The 15229-nt window shown below is 45.2% G+C and overlaps 1 protein-coding gene across 1 annotated transcript in view; it reads right to left on the bottom strand.

Annotated features, from left to right (window-relative positions):
* Positions 1 to 15229, bottom strand: part of LOC118832233 (IQ domain-containing protein F5-like) — an 18490-nt gene extending 3261 nt beyond the window's left edge. The window contains exons 1-3 of the mRNA XM_036739632.1: positions 15197 to 15229; positions 9664 to 9736; positions 2377 to 2561 (exon numbers count right to left, since the gene is read on the bottom strand). Of these exons, the coding sequence (XP_036595527.1) occupies positions 2377 to 2561; positions 9664 to 9736; positions 15197 to 15229 (291 nt within the window). The remainder of the gene's footprint in view (positions 1 to 2376; positions 2562 to 9663; positions 9737 to 15196) is intronic.

The following is a 15229-nucleotide window of genomic DNA, read 5'->3' as shown; positions in this document are numbered from 1 at the left end:
GGCAGGGCCGTTGGGGTTAAGTGACTTGCCCAAGGTCACACAGCTAGTAAGTGTGTCAAGTGTCTGAGGTCAGATTTGAGCTCAGGTCCTCCTGACCCCAAGGCTGGTGCTCTACTCACTGTGCCACCTAGCTGCCCACTCCACCACTCATTTTTAAAATCTTTTTTTGCTCTTTTCTCCCTTTAGCTTTTCTAGGAATTCTTGTTGGGCTTTTGTCCAATCTGTATTCCATCTCTCCCCCTACCAAAAAGTCTTTGCTTGTAGATGTTTTCAAGTCATTTCCTTCTGAGTTTTTGTCTTGAGCTTACCTGTCACCTTACTAGCTTTTAATGGTCAGGTTCTCTCATTTATCCAGTCTGTTTCTTGAATTTGGATTTGATGTTAAGAATTGGACTCTGCTCATCTCTGGTGGTGGATGATGGCTTGGGCTTCTATTATGCCCTGGTATCACAGCTTGATCTGAGTTCTATAGGCTTTTGGTGCCCCCAGAGTGATGTGAGAGATCTGGTCACTGTCCCGCAGGTCTGCACTCTGCCCCTTACCCAGGTAGAGCCCCTGTTTCCTCATGATGGTGACATCGAACTGGATTATTGGTGGCAGCAGTCAAGTGGCATCCAATCCTGCACCCAGTGCTAGCATGGGGTTCCCCTGAGATCTCTTTCTGGCCAAGTGTTCAGTCCCTGTACCAGCAACAGAGACCAGTCAGATGTAAGGTGATGAGGCCTTGCACAGGAATAGTGACATCCAAGAGAAAGGAAGGATCTGGATGTGAGAGATACGGAAGCAAGAATGGCCAGAACTTGGGAAAAGGGCTGGATGGAGGCGTGAAGGAGTCTGAGAAAGATCTGTTTTATCCTGGGGGGTTGGGAAGGATAGTGCTGCCAGCAATAGAAATAAGAAAATGGAGGAAACCTGTTCACGACTTTGAGGTGCCAGGGGCACACTTAAGTGGGCTTGTGTCTTGTTAGTAGTTGGAAATGGGTCTGGAACCTCAGGAGACAAGTCGTTCAGGGCTGGAAATCACATCTGGCAGTCAAAATCACCTATCAACCATAGGTGTAGAGCTGGAAAGCACATTACAATCCAGTCCCCTCATTTTACAGATTAGAAAGCGGGCTAAGAAGGGTTAGGTAGTGCCTGAAGCACAATTTGGTTTCCAGACCCAGCACTCTAGCCACCTAGCTGCCTTAAACCTACCTGACCAAGAATCCTCTCTGAAATATTTTGATAGAAGGCTTTAACTTGAAGACTTTAAGAAAGAAGGAATTCATCTTCCAAGATAGTTGATTACAATTTTAGATCATTCTAATTATTAGAAAGTTTTTCCTTATATGGAGCTAAAATCTGCTTCTAAAATTTCTACCTCTTCCTCATGTTAGCCCTCCAAATACTTGAGTGACTGTCATGTCCTCCCCGCCGTTAGCCCTCCTTGCAAAGCCTTCCCTCTTCTCCAAGTTAAACATCCTGAGCTTCTTCAGCTTAGCCTTTTATAGTCTGGTGTCCAGTCCCTTCCCCATCCTCATCTCCATTTTCTAGATACTCTCCAGCCCATCGGTACTCTTCCTAAAACGACTTCCAGAACCAAGTGGAATATTCCAGATTAGGCTTCTCCACAACCCCAGTCAAGCAGAGGACGATGGGACTTTGAGCTCTCATGTTCTAGGTATGTCTCAGTGCAGCACAAAATGTGGTAATCTTTTGGTCCCATGTCCCATTATTACCTAGAGTTTGCAGTCCACTAAGGCCTCTCCATTTTCTTTTAGATTTGAGCAGCTGTTTTTTTTTTTGAACTCAAACATCTGACTTTGTCACTATTATACTTCATCTTAATCAATTCAGCCCTTTGTTCTAGCCTGTTGGATTCTTTTGGAATTCTGACTTGACATGCAACCTGTCAACCTTCACTCCCAATATTGGCATCTTCTGAAAATTCTGATCAGTGCCTTCATGCAGATAATTGATCAAACACATCAAGCAGCCCTGACCAGAGGCACGTCTATCCTTGGGTATACTCCATCTGCATTGATGTTGTAGTTTATGCTAGGGGAGTAGACCAGATCACCAAGTAGAAAACAGAGGGGTCAGGTCTACATTTTGAGGGAATGAGGAGTCAGTGAAGAAGACAGGGTGGGCCTGAGGATGTCTTTTGTTGGGCAAAGGAAGGTCTAGTGCCCTCCCCGCAACAGCCCCTTAAACCATTAGAATTTTGGTGTCAAATGCCAAATGTTTGCATGCCACCTCAGATTGGCTAGGTACTTTGTTTTTCTGCCTCTAACAGTACAGTAAGACTGGATGAAGCAGGTGGCAGAGTATTTGGCAGCAGCCCCAGTGAATGTGCCACATGTGGACCAGTGCTGGAACTTCACCAGGGCCCACTCCCTTGAGGTACACAGCAGCAGCACTGCCTGTCGTCTTCTCTCCGTTAGCCTTATATATGCCACCCACAACCAGCACTGGATAATTCAGGCTTAGAGGGATCCATGTAGCAGTGCCGGTTGTACCAACGTTCCCTGCCACCATGCCTGAATCTTCCAGCTTGCAGCATCCTTCATCTGTGTCTGCTGCAGGGAGTAGGACAGAGCTTAACAGGAGGGACCACTTAGGATGGCCTGGCTTGGCAAAAAGCACCTACTCCTTCCTTACCAGAGGAGAATCCAATGTTCTCATGTCAGGCCCAGTCTTGAGCTCCGATGGACTCCTCTCCAGTCCCCATCCTATTCCTAGGCAACTAATTCCTTGGCCCTTCCAAATCCCCACCCTCTCAGTTTCCACTCCCTGCACATGACCTGATTCAAGCCTTGCTACATCTCCCTCCACCATCTGTCCAGGACATAGTCAAACACAGCTCCCTGGCACCAAGAATGTGTGCTAGTCAACTCTGGATCCCCCTACAGGAGTCATTCCCTCTTCTCCAGCCTGAGAGGACTTCTGCCCCCTCCCAGTCCCACCCTAAGGAAACACACACTCTTCACCTACCATGTTTTTTTCTTCAAAGTTGTTAAGTTCGTTTTCAGATTCTTTACTACCCTTCTGTACCAGAAATGGGGCAAAAGAAGGAAGGAAAGGGGACAGATGAGAAGAGTGGACTGGGAGATGTTGGCACTGAGTGACCATTCTTTCTGTGGACTGGCCCTTGGTCCCTAGATCCCAGAGTTACTTGGAGCCCTCTAGAGGATACTTGTTCTCTCACCCTTCTAGGTCAATGTATCTTTCCCTCCCACCACCCTCCCAACCAGAAGCAGGATCTCCAGGATTCCCAAGCTGCCACCCAACTCTTCCCCCCACTTTCTAACCTAGCCCACCCTTACAGAGCCTTTCAATCCCATGGTTTGGAGGCAAGTAGCTGTCACCCTCTGACCTGCCTTGACAGCTGTGACCTGGTCTAAGCAGGAGGGCTAGGGGAGCACCTATGAGGTCATAAGGGGTGACTAACTCAGGGACTTTGCTGTATCCTTGATCATGAAAAACCTCTTTACTTTCCCCCCACCCTCCTTAAAGGATAGGAAGCTTCTGGCTAGAGTCAGTGGAAGAACAAACACCCAGATTGAAAGGCAGGACACAAAGATCCATTCTAGTGCTCACCCATACAAGGTGCAGGATATGGGGGGAGGGAAAAGGGATCTGACTCCAAGATGCCTCTTTAATGGGGCTTTAGGGTTCTGTAAAGTTGAAAAGAGAGCACTGAGAAATTAGCTGTCTACTGCCAGACCAACTCCATTCCCTTTCTTTTAAATGGAGTTATAAGGATAACTCATTGTAGGGACATCTTGGGTTTCAAAAAAGCATTTCAGAGCTTCTCTTAATTTCTTATTGGACAGGATGGGTGGCTGTTGACTAGATGAAAATGCGGTTAGACGGATTCATAACTAGTCAAAGGACTAAAGTGGACATCAGTCAATGTCAGCCGAGACTGGACCTTCTCTAATAGTACCATAAAGCTCTGTTCTCTTTTGATCCTTCCTCAAACTTTCCATGGCTTCCTTTCTCCCCATTCTCTCAGCTGAGATCCTTCTTATTTTACAGAAAATATTGAGGCCATTCACCTCAAGCTCTCCTCCCATCATTCACTCTCCTCCTTTGCCTCTATCTCATATGATGAAGTGGTCTTACTCCTTAGCAAGGTGAACAGGAGCTTCTGCTCTTTCAAATGATCCCATCTCATATCTTCCAAGAGATCATCCCCTCTGTCATCCCTATTCCAGCACTTATTTTTAATCCCTCTCTACTGATTCCTTCCCTATTGCATACACACATGCCCATATCTCCATCCTGCAAAAAACCACTCACTTGATTCTTCCACTCTTTCTAATTATAATCCTATATATCTCTGTCCCTTTGTAGCTAAAGTCCGGAAAAAGACCATCTACAATAGGCACCTCCACTTTCTCTCCTCCCACTCTCTTCTTAACCACTTGCAATCTGGCCTCTGGCCTTATCATGCCAACGAAACTGCTCTCTCCAAAGTTACCAATGATCTTAATTGCCAAATCCAGTGGCTTTTTCTCAGTCCTCATTTTCCTTGACCTCTCTGCAGCCTTTGACTCTCTCGATCACGCTGTCCTCCTTGAGACTCTTTTCTCTCTAGGTTTTTGGGATATCACTCTCTCCTGGTTCTCCTCCTACTTATCTGACTGCTCCTTCTCTGTCTGCTTTCTGGATCCTCCTCCAGATCACACCCTCTAACTGTAGGTGACCCACAAGGTTCTGTCCTTGACCCTCTTCTACTTCACTTGGTGATCTCATCAGTTCCCATAGATTTCATTACCATCTCTATGCTGATGATTCTCAGATCTACCTATCCTGCCCCAACCCCTCTGCTGACCTCCAATCTTGCAACCGTCTTAACAAAAAATCTGCCACATTTTGAACTCTCAGGATGGTACACTGGTCCACTTTAGTCCTTTTATTTAATCTTGTAGTTTACACAAATTTATCTTTTCTTATTCTATGTAAGGAGTTCATCCCTATAAGAGATGCCTGAACTGCTACACTTTATTAACATCATTAAGCAACAATTTTATCAGATGGCTTCTGGGATCTTTTACCACAGATCAAGAAATCAACCTACAGCGCTCTTGGAAACGTTGGAAATCTGAAAAATGTATCATGTGAGTTACTTCTCAGACACACCCTATATCTCACTCTTGCAATGAAAACACCTGTTTGCCTGCTGAGGTTCTCTCTCAACCAATCGTTCCATCCTTCAGACTCTGTAGGATTATCAGGATGCTCTACTGAAATGAATGACCCCAGTGCTCAGCCACCTATCATCCTTCAAGCTTCTGCGCAGACACATAGAAAGTCTGGTATTCAGGTAGCGATCACTTCTTCCCTTGCTCCTTTGCAGCGTCCTGCTAAGACCTCAAAAAGGTTGAAGTTAATTCCAATCAATGCTAACATTCTGGAGATAGTTGCTACATCTGGAATGAATGAATGAAAATGCATTTATTAGCCATATACTATGTGCCAGGCACTGTGCTAAGCACTGAGGACGCACATACAAAAGTGAGACACTCCCTTCTCTCAAAGGAGCTTACATTCTAATGGCTGTTGTCATTTTTTCTCTTGTGTCTGACTCTTCGTAACCCCATTTTGGGGGTTTTCCTGGCAAAGATACTGGAGTGGTTTGCCATTTCATTCTCATTTTACAGATGAAGAAACTGAGGTAAATGGAATTAAGTGACTTGCCCAGGGTCACACGGTTGGTAAATGACTGAACCAGATTTGAACTCATGAAGATGAGTCTTCCTGATTCCAAGTCCACTGCTCTATCTACTGTACCACCCAGCTGCTGTTTATATTCTAATAGGGGAAGATAATGTGTGTGTGTGTGTGTATGTGTGTATAAAATGAGGGAAGAACTGTCATGCCTTTTCCAGAAACAAGGTAGTAGTGATTTGATTACCATTCCCAAAGCAAAAGGTGGAGATGAAGATGGGATGGGGTCAGTGTAAAGTTGTATGATAGATATCTAGAGGCTGCATGTGAAACGTGGTCTGGGTAAGTCTGGAAGTAGGTTAAGTGTGTTGCCCTCATTCACCCCCTCACCAGTCTAGGGACACTCAGCCCCAGGGTAGGAATTCCCAAACTGAGTGGATTAACTCCCACCCTGAATGAACGGGAGAGGTGTAGTCTCTGGAGGGCTAGTCCAGTCCAGAGGGCGCTGTTCCAGGGAAGACTTGATCCACAGCATCTACTTAGGACACAACCCATCAGGTTATGCCAAATATGGAAATACTGATAGTCCTTTCACTCCCATCTGTCCTTTGATTGGCTGTGAAGGTGTTTTCCTCAAATGTGGTTCCTTGAGATCCATTCTCCAGCACCACAGAATGCTCCATGCTATCCATCTTCACTGTCACTTCTGTACGAGATCATCTGAGTCCCAGGCCATCGAGCCACGAAAAAATCGATGCCCCATGTCTTCAGCGTCGGGGGTGGGGTGGGGGGGATGGGACTTCTGTCCTTGTGCTAGGCTCTGTTTCCTAAATTGGAATTCAGGAATTTCAATTGAAATTCCATTTGGAAACGTGGCACACTTTTGTATTCTCTTGAATGCATCCCTCACTCCGCATGAGCATCCAGGCTCTGCTGGTTATACTTTAGTGGTTCGGGGGATTCTTCCTTAGACAACTGTAACCTCTGTTTCCCCTGATCCTTTGTCTTCCCAAACAGAATGGTGTTTGCTCCTGATCCCATTTCTTGCCGGGTTTTCTGCAGAATCCTGCCATTAAATGTGTATGACCTGTGAAGAACTCTTTTTCCTTTGCTTCTGTGGCCCACACAAGAGAAGCTCTTCCCATCAGTTGGAGTTGGATTTTCCTCAATCTGGCCATTCTTTGAGGGAGGCAGTGGAAAGAATCCAAATCCTCTCTCTGACACTTATTATCTATGCAACCCAGGGCAGGTCACTTAACCTCTGGGGGCTTCTGTGTCCTCATCTATAAAATAAGGGAATCCGACTAGAAACCTTCCAGACAGATCAATGATCTTTGGGCTCAAAGACCAATTGGATGCCCTTTTCCTCTGTAACAACTCTAATAACAGCTAGCATTTGTATAGCCCTTTAAGATTTGTAAAGTGCTTTACTGTTCATTCATTTAATCCTGACAACCATCCTGTGAGCTGGGGATACAAAGAAAAGCATAAACAATACCTGCCCTCAAAAAGCTCATAGTCTAATGGAGGAGACAACATGTAAACAGCTGTGCATAACCAAGATTTGTGGTGTACTGTTCAGTCCTTTACAACTTTTTGTGACCCCATTTGGAGTTTTCGTGGTAAAGATACTGGAGTGGTTTGCCATTTCCTTCTCCAAGTCCTTTTACAGCTGAGGAAACTGAGGCAAACAGCAGCAAGTGAATTCTCCAGGGTCACACAACTAGTAAGTGTCTGAAGCTGGATTTGAACTCATGAAGATGAGTGTTCTTGATTCTAAGCCCAGTGTTGTATCCACTGTGCCATCTAGCTGCCCACAAAGAAGATACATAGAGGATAACCTAGCAGTGAGGGGGGAACCTCATAAATGAGGAAACTGAGGCAGACTTGCCCAGGATCACACAGCCAGTAACAGTCTGAGGCAGAACTGGAACTCAGATCTTCCTGATTCCAAACCCAACACTCCATCTATTATGTCACATGAGCGGCCTAACAACTGACCATTTCCTCCATTTCTTCTTCTCTTCCTCCACTGGTGCTTGCACTACTGCCATGTCACTTCCAACTAGAAATCTATAATCCTTTTTATTCTGCAGGTCATCACCCGCTTATTCTGTTTTGACTTTGCTTCTCTGGGTTGTGCTGCTCCTCTTTCTACACTGGATATATGCGCATTGTTGCCTCAAATGCTTTAGGGTCTGGAGCAGACCCTCTTCCTGTATTCCAAAGGAGCTGGTCTTTCCTTTTTTATACCTGTATATGCCTCCCACACCCTCTGTCCTCTGCCAAAGCGTCCCTCTGATCTTTGCATGCATTCTTGTGACATAATGTCAGGGTTAAAGTCTTCAGATTTTGCACAAATGGAGGGGCAGGGGTAGGGGCAGGCAGGGAAGCTGCCTTTCTACTGCTCCCTAGGAGGGTCCCCACATTTTCTGACTCAGAAGCTTGCCACTTCTATCGTCATCTGGTAACTTGCCTTCCTGAATTTCTCCTCTGTCTCCTTCTCCAGGGGAATGTGGACCTTGTCCTAAGAAGATTCCTAGCTTGGGCTTATGACTTTCCTCCTATGTGGCAGGTTTAGACTCCGCACTGCCTGAGAGTGAAACATCCTTATTTTTTCCCTCACTGGCCAATCTCTGCCCTTGAAGGCTTCCATTTTTTGGAATCAACTTTTCCTCTTCAGAAAATGGAATATAGTCATTAATTTCCAGGTACTACATTACCTTCCATCACTCTACCAAGAATTTTTGAGTGACTAACTGTGTCTAGTACTGTACAAAACCAGAATGAGAGTGTCTCCCAAGCTTATCCCATGACTAATGATCATATATGATTTCAACTCTTTTATAATTCTTTTCCATGATTTGATAATGTCCTTAGTTTTATGCTCTGAATATACTCCTAAAATTAAGAGACTTAATTATACCCTTAGGAAGCTTTTTGATTGGCTTCGAGGTAACCTGAGATAATAGAAGTGGCCAATGTCCCTTATCCAGTGCACCCAGGTGGGCAAATCCCAAAGCTTGCTTAGGGTGAACTCCAGGCCCAGATCCTCTGGTGTACAAACTAGAATCCCAGGGAAGTTAACCTGGTTCTGGAATACTGAACAAGTATTTCACAGACACAGCCTACCGTGTGGGCTGGGAAAGTGGGTACTGGAAATAAACATATGGTCACTGTGGAAGGATATAGTCTCCAGGCCTTTCTCCAGACCTCATAAACTTGACTGTAACGCCCACCTCCAGCCTCTTCCCCCTCCAATCTGTACTGCCAGATTCGTCTTTCCTTCCTTTTTTGTCTAAAACTCATGGCCTCGATTTGTCTAAAACAGAATCTTAACCTCCACCCCCAAGCCTGCCCACCCTCCCAATGTTCCTGTCAAAACGACATCACCCTCTTTTAGTCACATGGGGTTTGAAGATTCAGTCACAGAATCACAGACTTTCTACAAAATGCCTGACAAATGGTTGGCCAGCCTTTGTCTGAAGACAAAGAGAAGGCCAAAAGGGCTGCCTTTTAGAGGCCAGAATAAGGGCCTACAGACAGTCTGTTCTACAAAGCTGGGAGCCCACTACTTCCAGCAGCCAAATAGATTTGGGGACAGTTCTAGTTTGTTTTAGGGAGTCAGTAAGGAAATTATTTGATTATATTGATCTTATGGGGTGGTGAATCTATGTAGTGTCTTTGCCTCTTCCAAGGGGATGGACATGACTGTTGGTGCCCCATATAGTGTGGGCCTCATTGATGGGGGCTGTCGCCTAGATGAATTGGTTGGCTCCTACATTTGTTACACAGACTATTTATGGCCCTGGCCTATAAAAGGGGTCTTACAATCCCCTCTGGCCCGCTCTTTTCCCTCTTTTTCTTTTGCTTGAACACAGTGGGTATCTAGAGAATACGGGAGGAAGTTCCTGCTCTAAGAGTCACTAACGGCTGGATTGGGAACAAAGAACATGGCGTGCTTGAGCCCATCTGGTTCAAGAGGTTCAGAAACTCACATCTCACCCGTAGCCCCATCCTTCTCAGAGCGAGCAGCCTCTTGGCTCAGGAGATAGCAGTGGTAGAATATTGAGAGTTTCTGGGGAGGCAGATGGTCAAGGCAGGCATATGTTTACCCACGTGGCCCGAGGGGAGAGTTCCTGAATAATGCTGAGTTCCTAATCTCAGCTTGGAAAGGCCTCCTAACCCCCCAACCAGAAGTTGAGGAGATAGTGGAGAGGAGAAGCATGGTGATGAATGTTCCTGAAGGCTGCATCTCTAGCACCCCCTCCTCTTGGATATTCTCTTCTCTCTAGGGTTTTGGAAGCATTCACGTTCTGCTGGGTCTCCTCTCCCACCTTAAATGCTTTGTCTCTTTTGTTGTCTCACCATCCTTTTTTTTCCTGACTCCTTTTCGTGGACATTTCTTAAGGGTCTCTCTTTGACCCTCTTATCTTCTTTCTTACCCGTGCCAATGACATCAGCTACCACCTCTGTGCAGATGACTTCCACAACAGAGTGGTGCTACTGGGGAGAAGTGGAGGGACCATATGCATTCCCTGGGAAAGTTGAACTCATCAGAATGCAAAGGGCTGCCCTACTAGCATCTCCAAGTTCAGTTCCCTTCAAAAACGTGTCCAAACCACAGGATGGCAATGAGGCGTGGAGGACTTCAGGGCCCTTGTGGAAAGAGCAATGGCTCAAATCCCACCCTTGTTACCTTGGGCAAATCACTTAGTCTCTCTAAGGTTCAGTTCCTAATGAAGCTTATAAAGAAATAAAGAAAGGGAGTTTAGTCTAAATAGCCCCTCCCAGCTCTCAGTCTACAATCCTAAGAATGGCATTAAAAGTTTGGGGAACATCATGAATCTTTTATGTTTTCTATGTTTGTTTGTGGTCTCCTTTCATTTTCTGTGGATAAAAATAAAGGATGTCCTACACATTTCACATGCAGCCTCTAGATATCTATCATACAACTTTACACTGACCCCATCCCATCTTCATCTCCACCTTTTGCTTTGGGAATGGTAATCAAATCACTACTACCTTGTTTCTGGAAAAGGCATGACAGTTCTTCCCTCATTTTATACACACACACACACACACACACACACACACACACACACGTTATCTCCCCCTATTAGAATATAAACAGCAGCTGGGTGGTACAGTAGATAGAGCAGTGGACTTGGAATCAGGAAGACTCACCTTCATGAGTTCAAATCTGGTACAGTCATTTACCAGCATGTGACCCTGGGCAAGTCACTTAATTCCATTTACCTCAGTTTCTTCATCTGTAAAATGAGAATGAAATGGCAAACCACTCCAATATCTTTGCCAAGAAAACCCCCAAAATGGGGTCGTGAAGAGTCAGACACAAGTGAAAAAATGACAACAGCCATTAGAATGTAAGCTCCTTTGAGAGAAGGGAGTGTCTCACTTTTGTATGTGCGTCCTCAGTGCTTAGCACAGTGCCTGGCACATAGTATATGGTTAATAAATGCATTTTCATTCATTCATTCCAGATGTAGCAACTATCTCCAGAATGTTAGCATTGATTGGAATTAACTTCAACCTTTTTGAGGTCTTAGCAGGATGCTGCAAAGCAGCAAGGGAGGAAGTGATTGCTACCTGAATACCAGACTTTCTGTGTTGTTACCTTGAATGCTTATACGGGAGCTGGAGGTACCCTTTTAGCTATGTCTATGAAGACCTAGACATAACCTATATTGGAAGATTTCCTCTAACTAACCTCTGCATATATGCATAACAAGGCAAAGAGGGAATGATTTGGTGGGGGAACCCCCCTTGCCCTCCCCCCCAAAAAAGGTAGAACCAGGTCCTGGTAAAACTCAGACTGGAGAGCCTAGACCAGGGCTTTCACAAGATTGATAGTTTTCAAAAGAAGCTTTACTGGGAAATTCAGAGAATAATAAAGCTCAGCAAAAATATAAATTCAAGAGCAGGTTTTACTGATCCTGGGATTGTGTGCCTATGAGAAAGATGAGGGACAGGAAGATCAAGTTGGGGAGAGGAGGAGGGTGTCAGGTCCTGGGGCCACTGACCTGTTGAGAAGCTAACTGAACAGTGGCCACCAGGTGGCATCCCAAGACAGTGGCCCTGGCAGCCTGTGGGTGCTTGTCTCCGTCTTGTTGCCTGGTTGCCAAGATGCTGCATTCTCAGGCTTTAACCAGCCTGGCAGTTTGGATTCTGTGATCGTGGTGTTGATTGCTGTTACCCTTACCCTTGGGAAGAAGTTGCAAAGAGGGAAATTTAGTCAGTGTCAAGAGAATTTTCTTAACAAGCAGAGTAATCCAGAAGTGGAATGAGCTGTCTTGGATTCCCCTTCCTTGGAGGGCTTTGAGCAAAGACCAGATGACTCCTCAGTGGTTGTGTGGTTGAGGGATTCTAGTGGGGGTACAAAAGGTTGGACTACATGGTTTCCAAGGTCACTTAAAACAACAAAATCCGCCAAACTGGAGATTCTGGGTCTGTGATTCTGCCAGCTGTCCCCCTGATGCTCTGGGCTCTCCCAATAACCCCAACCCAGCAGCCTCTTGCTGATCTCTGCTGCTCCCTGCTCCTCTGCTGCTCTCTGCTCCATCTGCCAATCCCTCCCCATCAACCCTCAGCGATCCCCTCCCGTGTTCTGCTGGCCCCTCTGAAGCCTGTGGGCTCTTAATGACATTGCACTAACTGAAGATTACTGTCTGTCCTTTCCCTCTCATCTAGAGTAGGAAATAAGGGTGACTTAGAATGGCAGATTTTTTAGAGATTTATGAAAGAGCTAGAGGAATCAGTGAGGGGGGGAATGGAGCAGAAGGGGACAGCGGTCCTCACCACAGGGGGCATGTGGTTTGGAAGGACTCTTGTTTGGCTCGAACAGGGCAAGGCAGGAGAAAGAAGGTTCACTCTAATTAAGCTGGGGGTTGGAGACGGGGGTGGGGTGAAGGGGAATGGGAGTAGGGTGGAACAATGGTTCCTGACCTGGTTCAAGGGTCCCCTAATAATCATAGCAAAATTTATACAGTGTTTTATGTTACATCAGAGATATGTGTGCCTGGAAGCAGAAGCGGCTCAATAATCAGGATGAAGAATCACTAAGAGACAGCCTGCTATAGCCAAGTAAAGTCAAGACATTTAAAGGAAGTCTATCCCCTCCCCCACTACTCCATTACGTGGACTTCCCTTTGGATAAAGCCAAGGACACAAAGCCCTTACAGCATGGTGAATGGGCTGTGATCAGCACCACTGAGGCGAATACCCACCACAGTGAGATGCGAAGCATATGAAAAGATGATCCAAATTGCTAATAACAAATGAAAGACCAATTAACTCAGAAACTCTTATCTCACACCCGTCAGATTGGCAAAGACAGACAAACAAATTGGCAATTATTGGCAGAGTGGCTTCTCGGAGTTAGATTAGGTACACTGATACATTGTTGATGGAGTTGCAAACTGGTCTGACCATTCAGAAAGATTATTTCAAAGTAATTACACTTCAAAAGTCACTAAACTGTATATACCCTAAGCCAGAGATACGACGGCTAGGCATATACTGTAAAGAGTTCAAAGACGAGGCAAAGGACTCATCTCTACAAAAATGCATATAGCAGCCCTTTTTGTTGTAGCAAAGAATTGGAAACAGAGTGAGTGCCCATTAACTGGGGAATGGCTGAACAAACTGCCGTGTATGGAATGTAATGGCATGTTATTACACTTTAAGAAATGACAAATGTGAAAAATTCAGAGAAACTTGGGAAGAATGAAATGTGCAGAACCCAGAGAATCGTTGGCGTGGGAGTCATGATAATGTAAAGAAAAACAACTTTGAAAGACTACAAAACTCTAACCATGCCTGCATTGAACATCAAAGACTTCAAAAGGTGACACGTGGCACCCATCTCTTGGAGAGAGGTGAGGGACCGGAGGCATCATGAGACATACCTTGTCAGATGTGGCCAGTGTGTTGAAATGTTTTGCTCAACTTTATGTATTATAAGGGGAGAGCCTTTTTCGAGAGGGGTGACTTAACAAATAGCAACAGACAAAAAGGAGCATCGAGAAAATATTCAAAATACACAGAAGAAAATAGAAAGTTCACAAGGGAACATAAAGCAGGTCAATTTTGTTACTACTCTGTTAAATTGTTGTTGAGTCATTTTAGTCATGTCTGACTCTTTGTGACCCCATTTGGGGTTTTCTTGGCAAAGATACTGGAGAGGTTTGTCGTTTCTCTCTCCGGCTCATTTGACAGATGAGGAAACTGAGGCAAACGGGGTTAAGTGACTTGCCCAGGGTCACACAGCTCATCGGTGTTGGAGGCCATATTTGAACTCATGACGATTAGTCTTCCTGACTCCAGGTCCATTGCTCTGTACACTTGGCCACCTACCTGCCCCTAATTTAATATACCCTAAAGCCACCACCATCAACAACAAAATCCCCCAAACAATAGGTGAGTTCACCATTTCATATGCAGTCCTTTTGTGTTTTCCTTTTTGTACACTGAAATGTTCATGTTTATTGATGATTATTAAAGTCATAATATGAAAATATAAATTTAAAAAGTCACAGAACAGTGCTGATCGGGGCCACTGCAGATTTACGTCATCTAATCGCAATCGTGCTGTGCCCCACTGCTGCAGAGCAATCTTTTTCTGCCTTGATTGATTCCCTGTCACATTCTCCACAGAGGCTGCCTTGCAAACCTTTTCCTCTCTCCTGTATCACCTGCTTCCTTGTCCCCCCCGAAGCTGAGGACCTGGCCTCAGACTTTGCCAAGAAAACAAAGGCCATTCATTGCGAACCACCTCTTCTCCTTGACTCCACACTTCAAATCCCCTCAGGCATTCAGCCACTGGTGAAGAAGATGTGGCCCTGGGTTCAAATCCCACTTCTGATGATTGTTGTCTGAGTGATCTTGGACGAGTCACTTAGTATTCTTCAGCCTCAGTTTCCTTCTTGGTAAAATGAGGAGTTTGGACTAGATGGTCTTTGAGGTCCCTTCCAGCTCCTTGCCTATGATACTATGTCCCATCCTCTTCTGCCTGTACTGGAAACTTGATGCTTTGACCATTTTCTTATTCTAATATTTAATCTCTATTCACTAACTTCTCTCCTGACTATAAACATGCTCAAACCTACCCTATATTTGAAAAAAAAATCTTCACTTAAGCTTGCCATCCCCTCAAACTATCATCCTGTGTTCTTCCTCTCTTTAACAGCCCTAGAAAAAACTGACTACCCTCTTTGCTTTCCTTTCCTCGACTCCCACCCACTTCTCAATATCTTGCCATCTGGCTTCCAGTCTCACCACTCAATTGAAGCTGCTGTCTCCAAGACCATCAACAATCTCTTAATTGCTAAATCCCCTCGTTCATTCTTCTCGACTTCTCTGCAGTTTTCAGTACTGTTGATAAGTTAGTTAATTAGTCAACTAGTATTTACTGAGGGCCTTTTATGTGCCAGGCACTGTGCTAAGTGCTGAGGATACAACCTCCCTCCTCTTACACATACTCTTCTCCCTAAGGGTTCTCCTACTGGGCTCTCCACACCTTCTCAGTCACCTTTTTGGGGTCATCATTCAT

The sequence above is a fragment of the Trichosurus vulpecula genome, chromosome 9, assembly GCF_011100635.1.
Source record: "Trichosurus vulpecula isolate mTriVul1 chromosome 9, mTriVul1.pri, whole genome shotgun sequence".
NCBI lineage: Eukaryota > Metazoa > Chordata > Mammalia > Diprotodontia > Phalangeridae > Trichosurus > Trichosurus vulpecula.
Note: the sequence above shows the minus strand (reverse complement) of the source record. Positions and strands in the feature narration are given on the sequence as shown.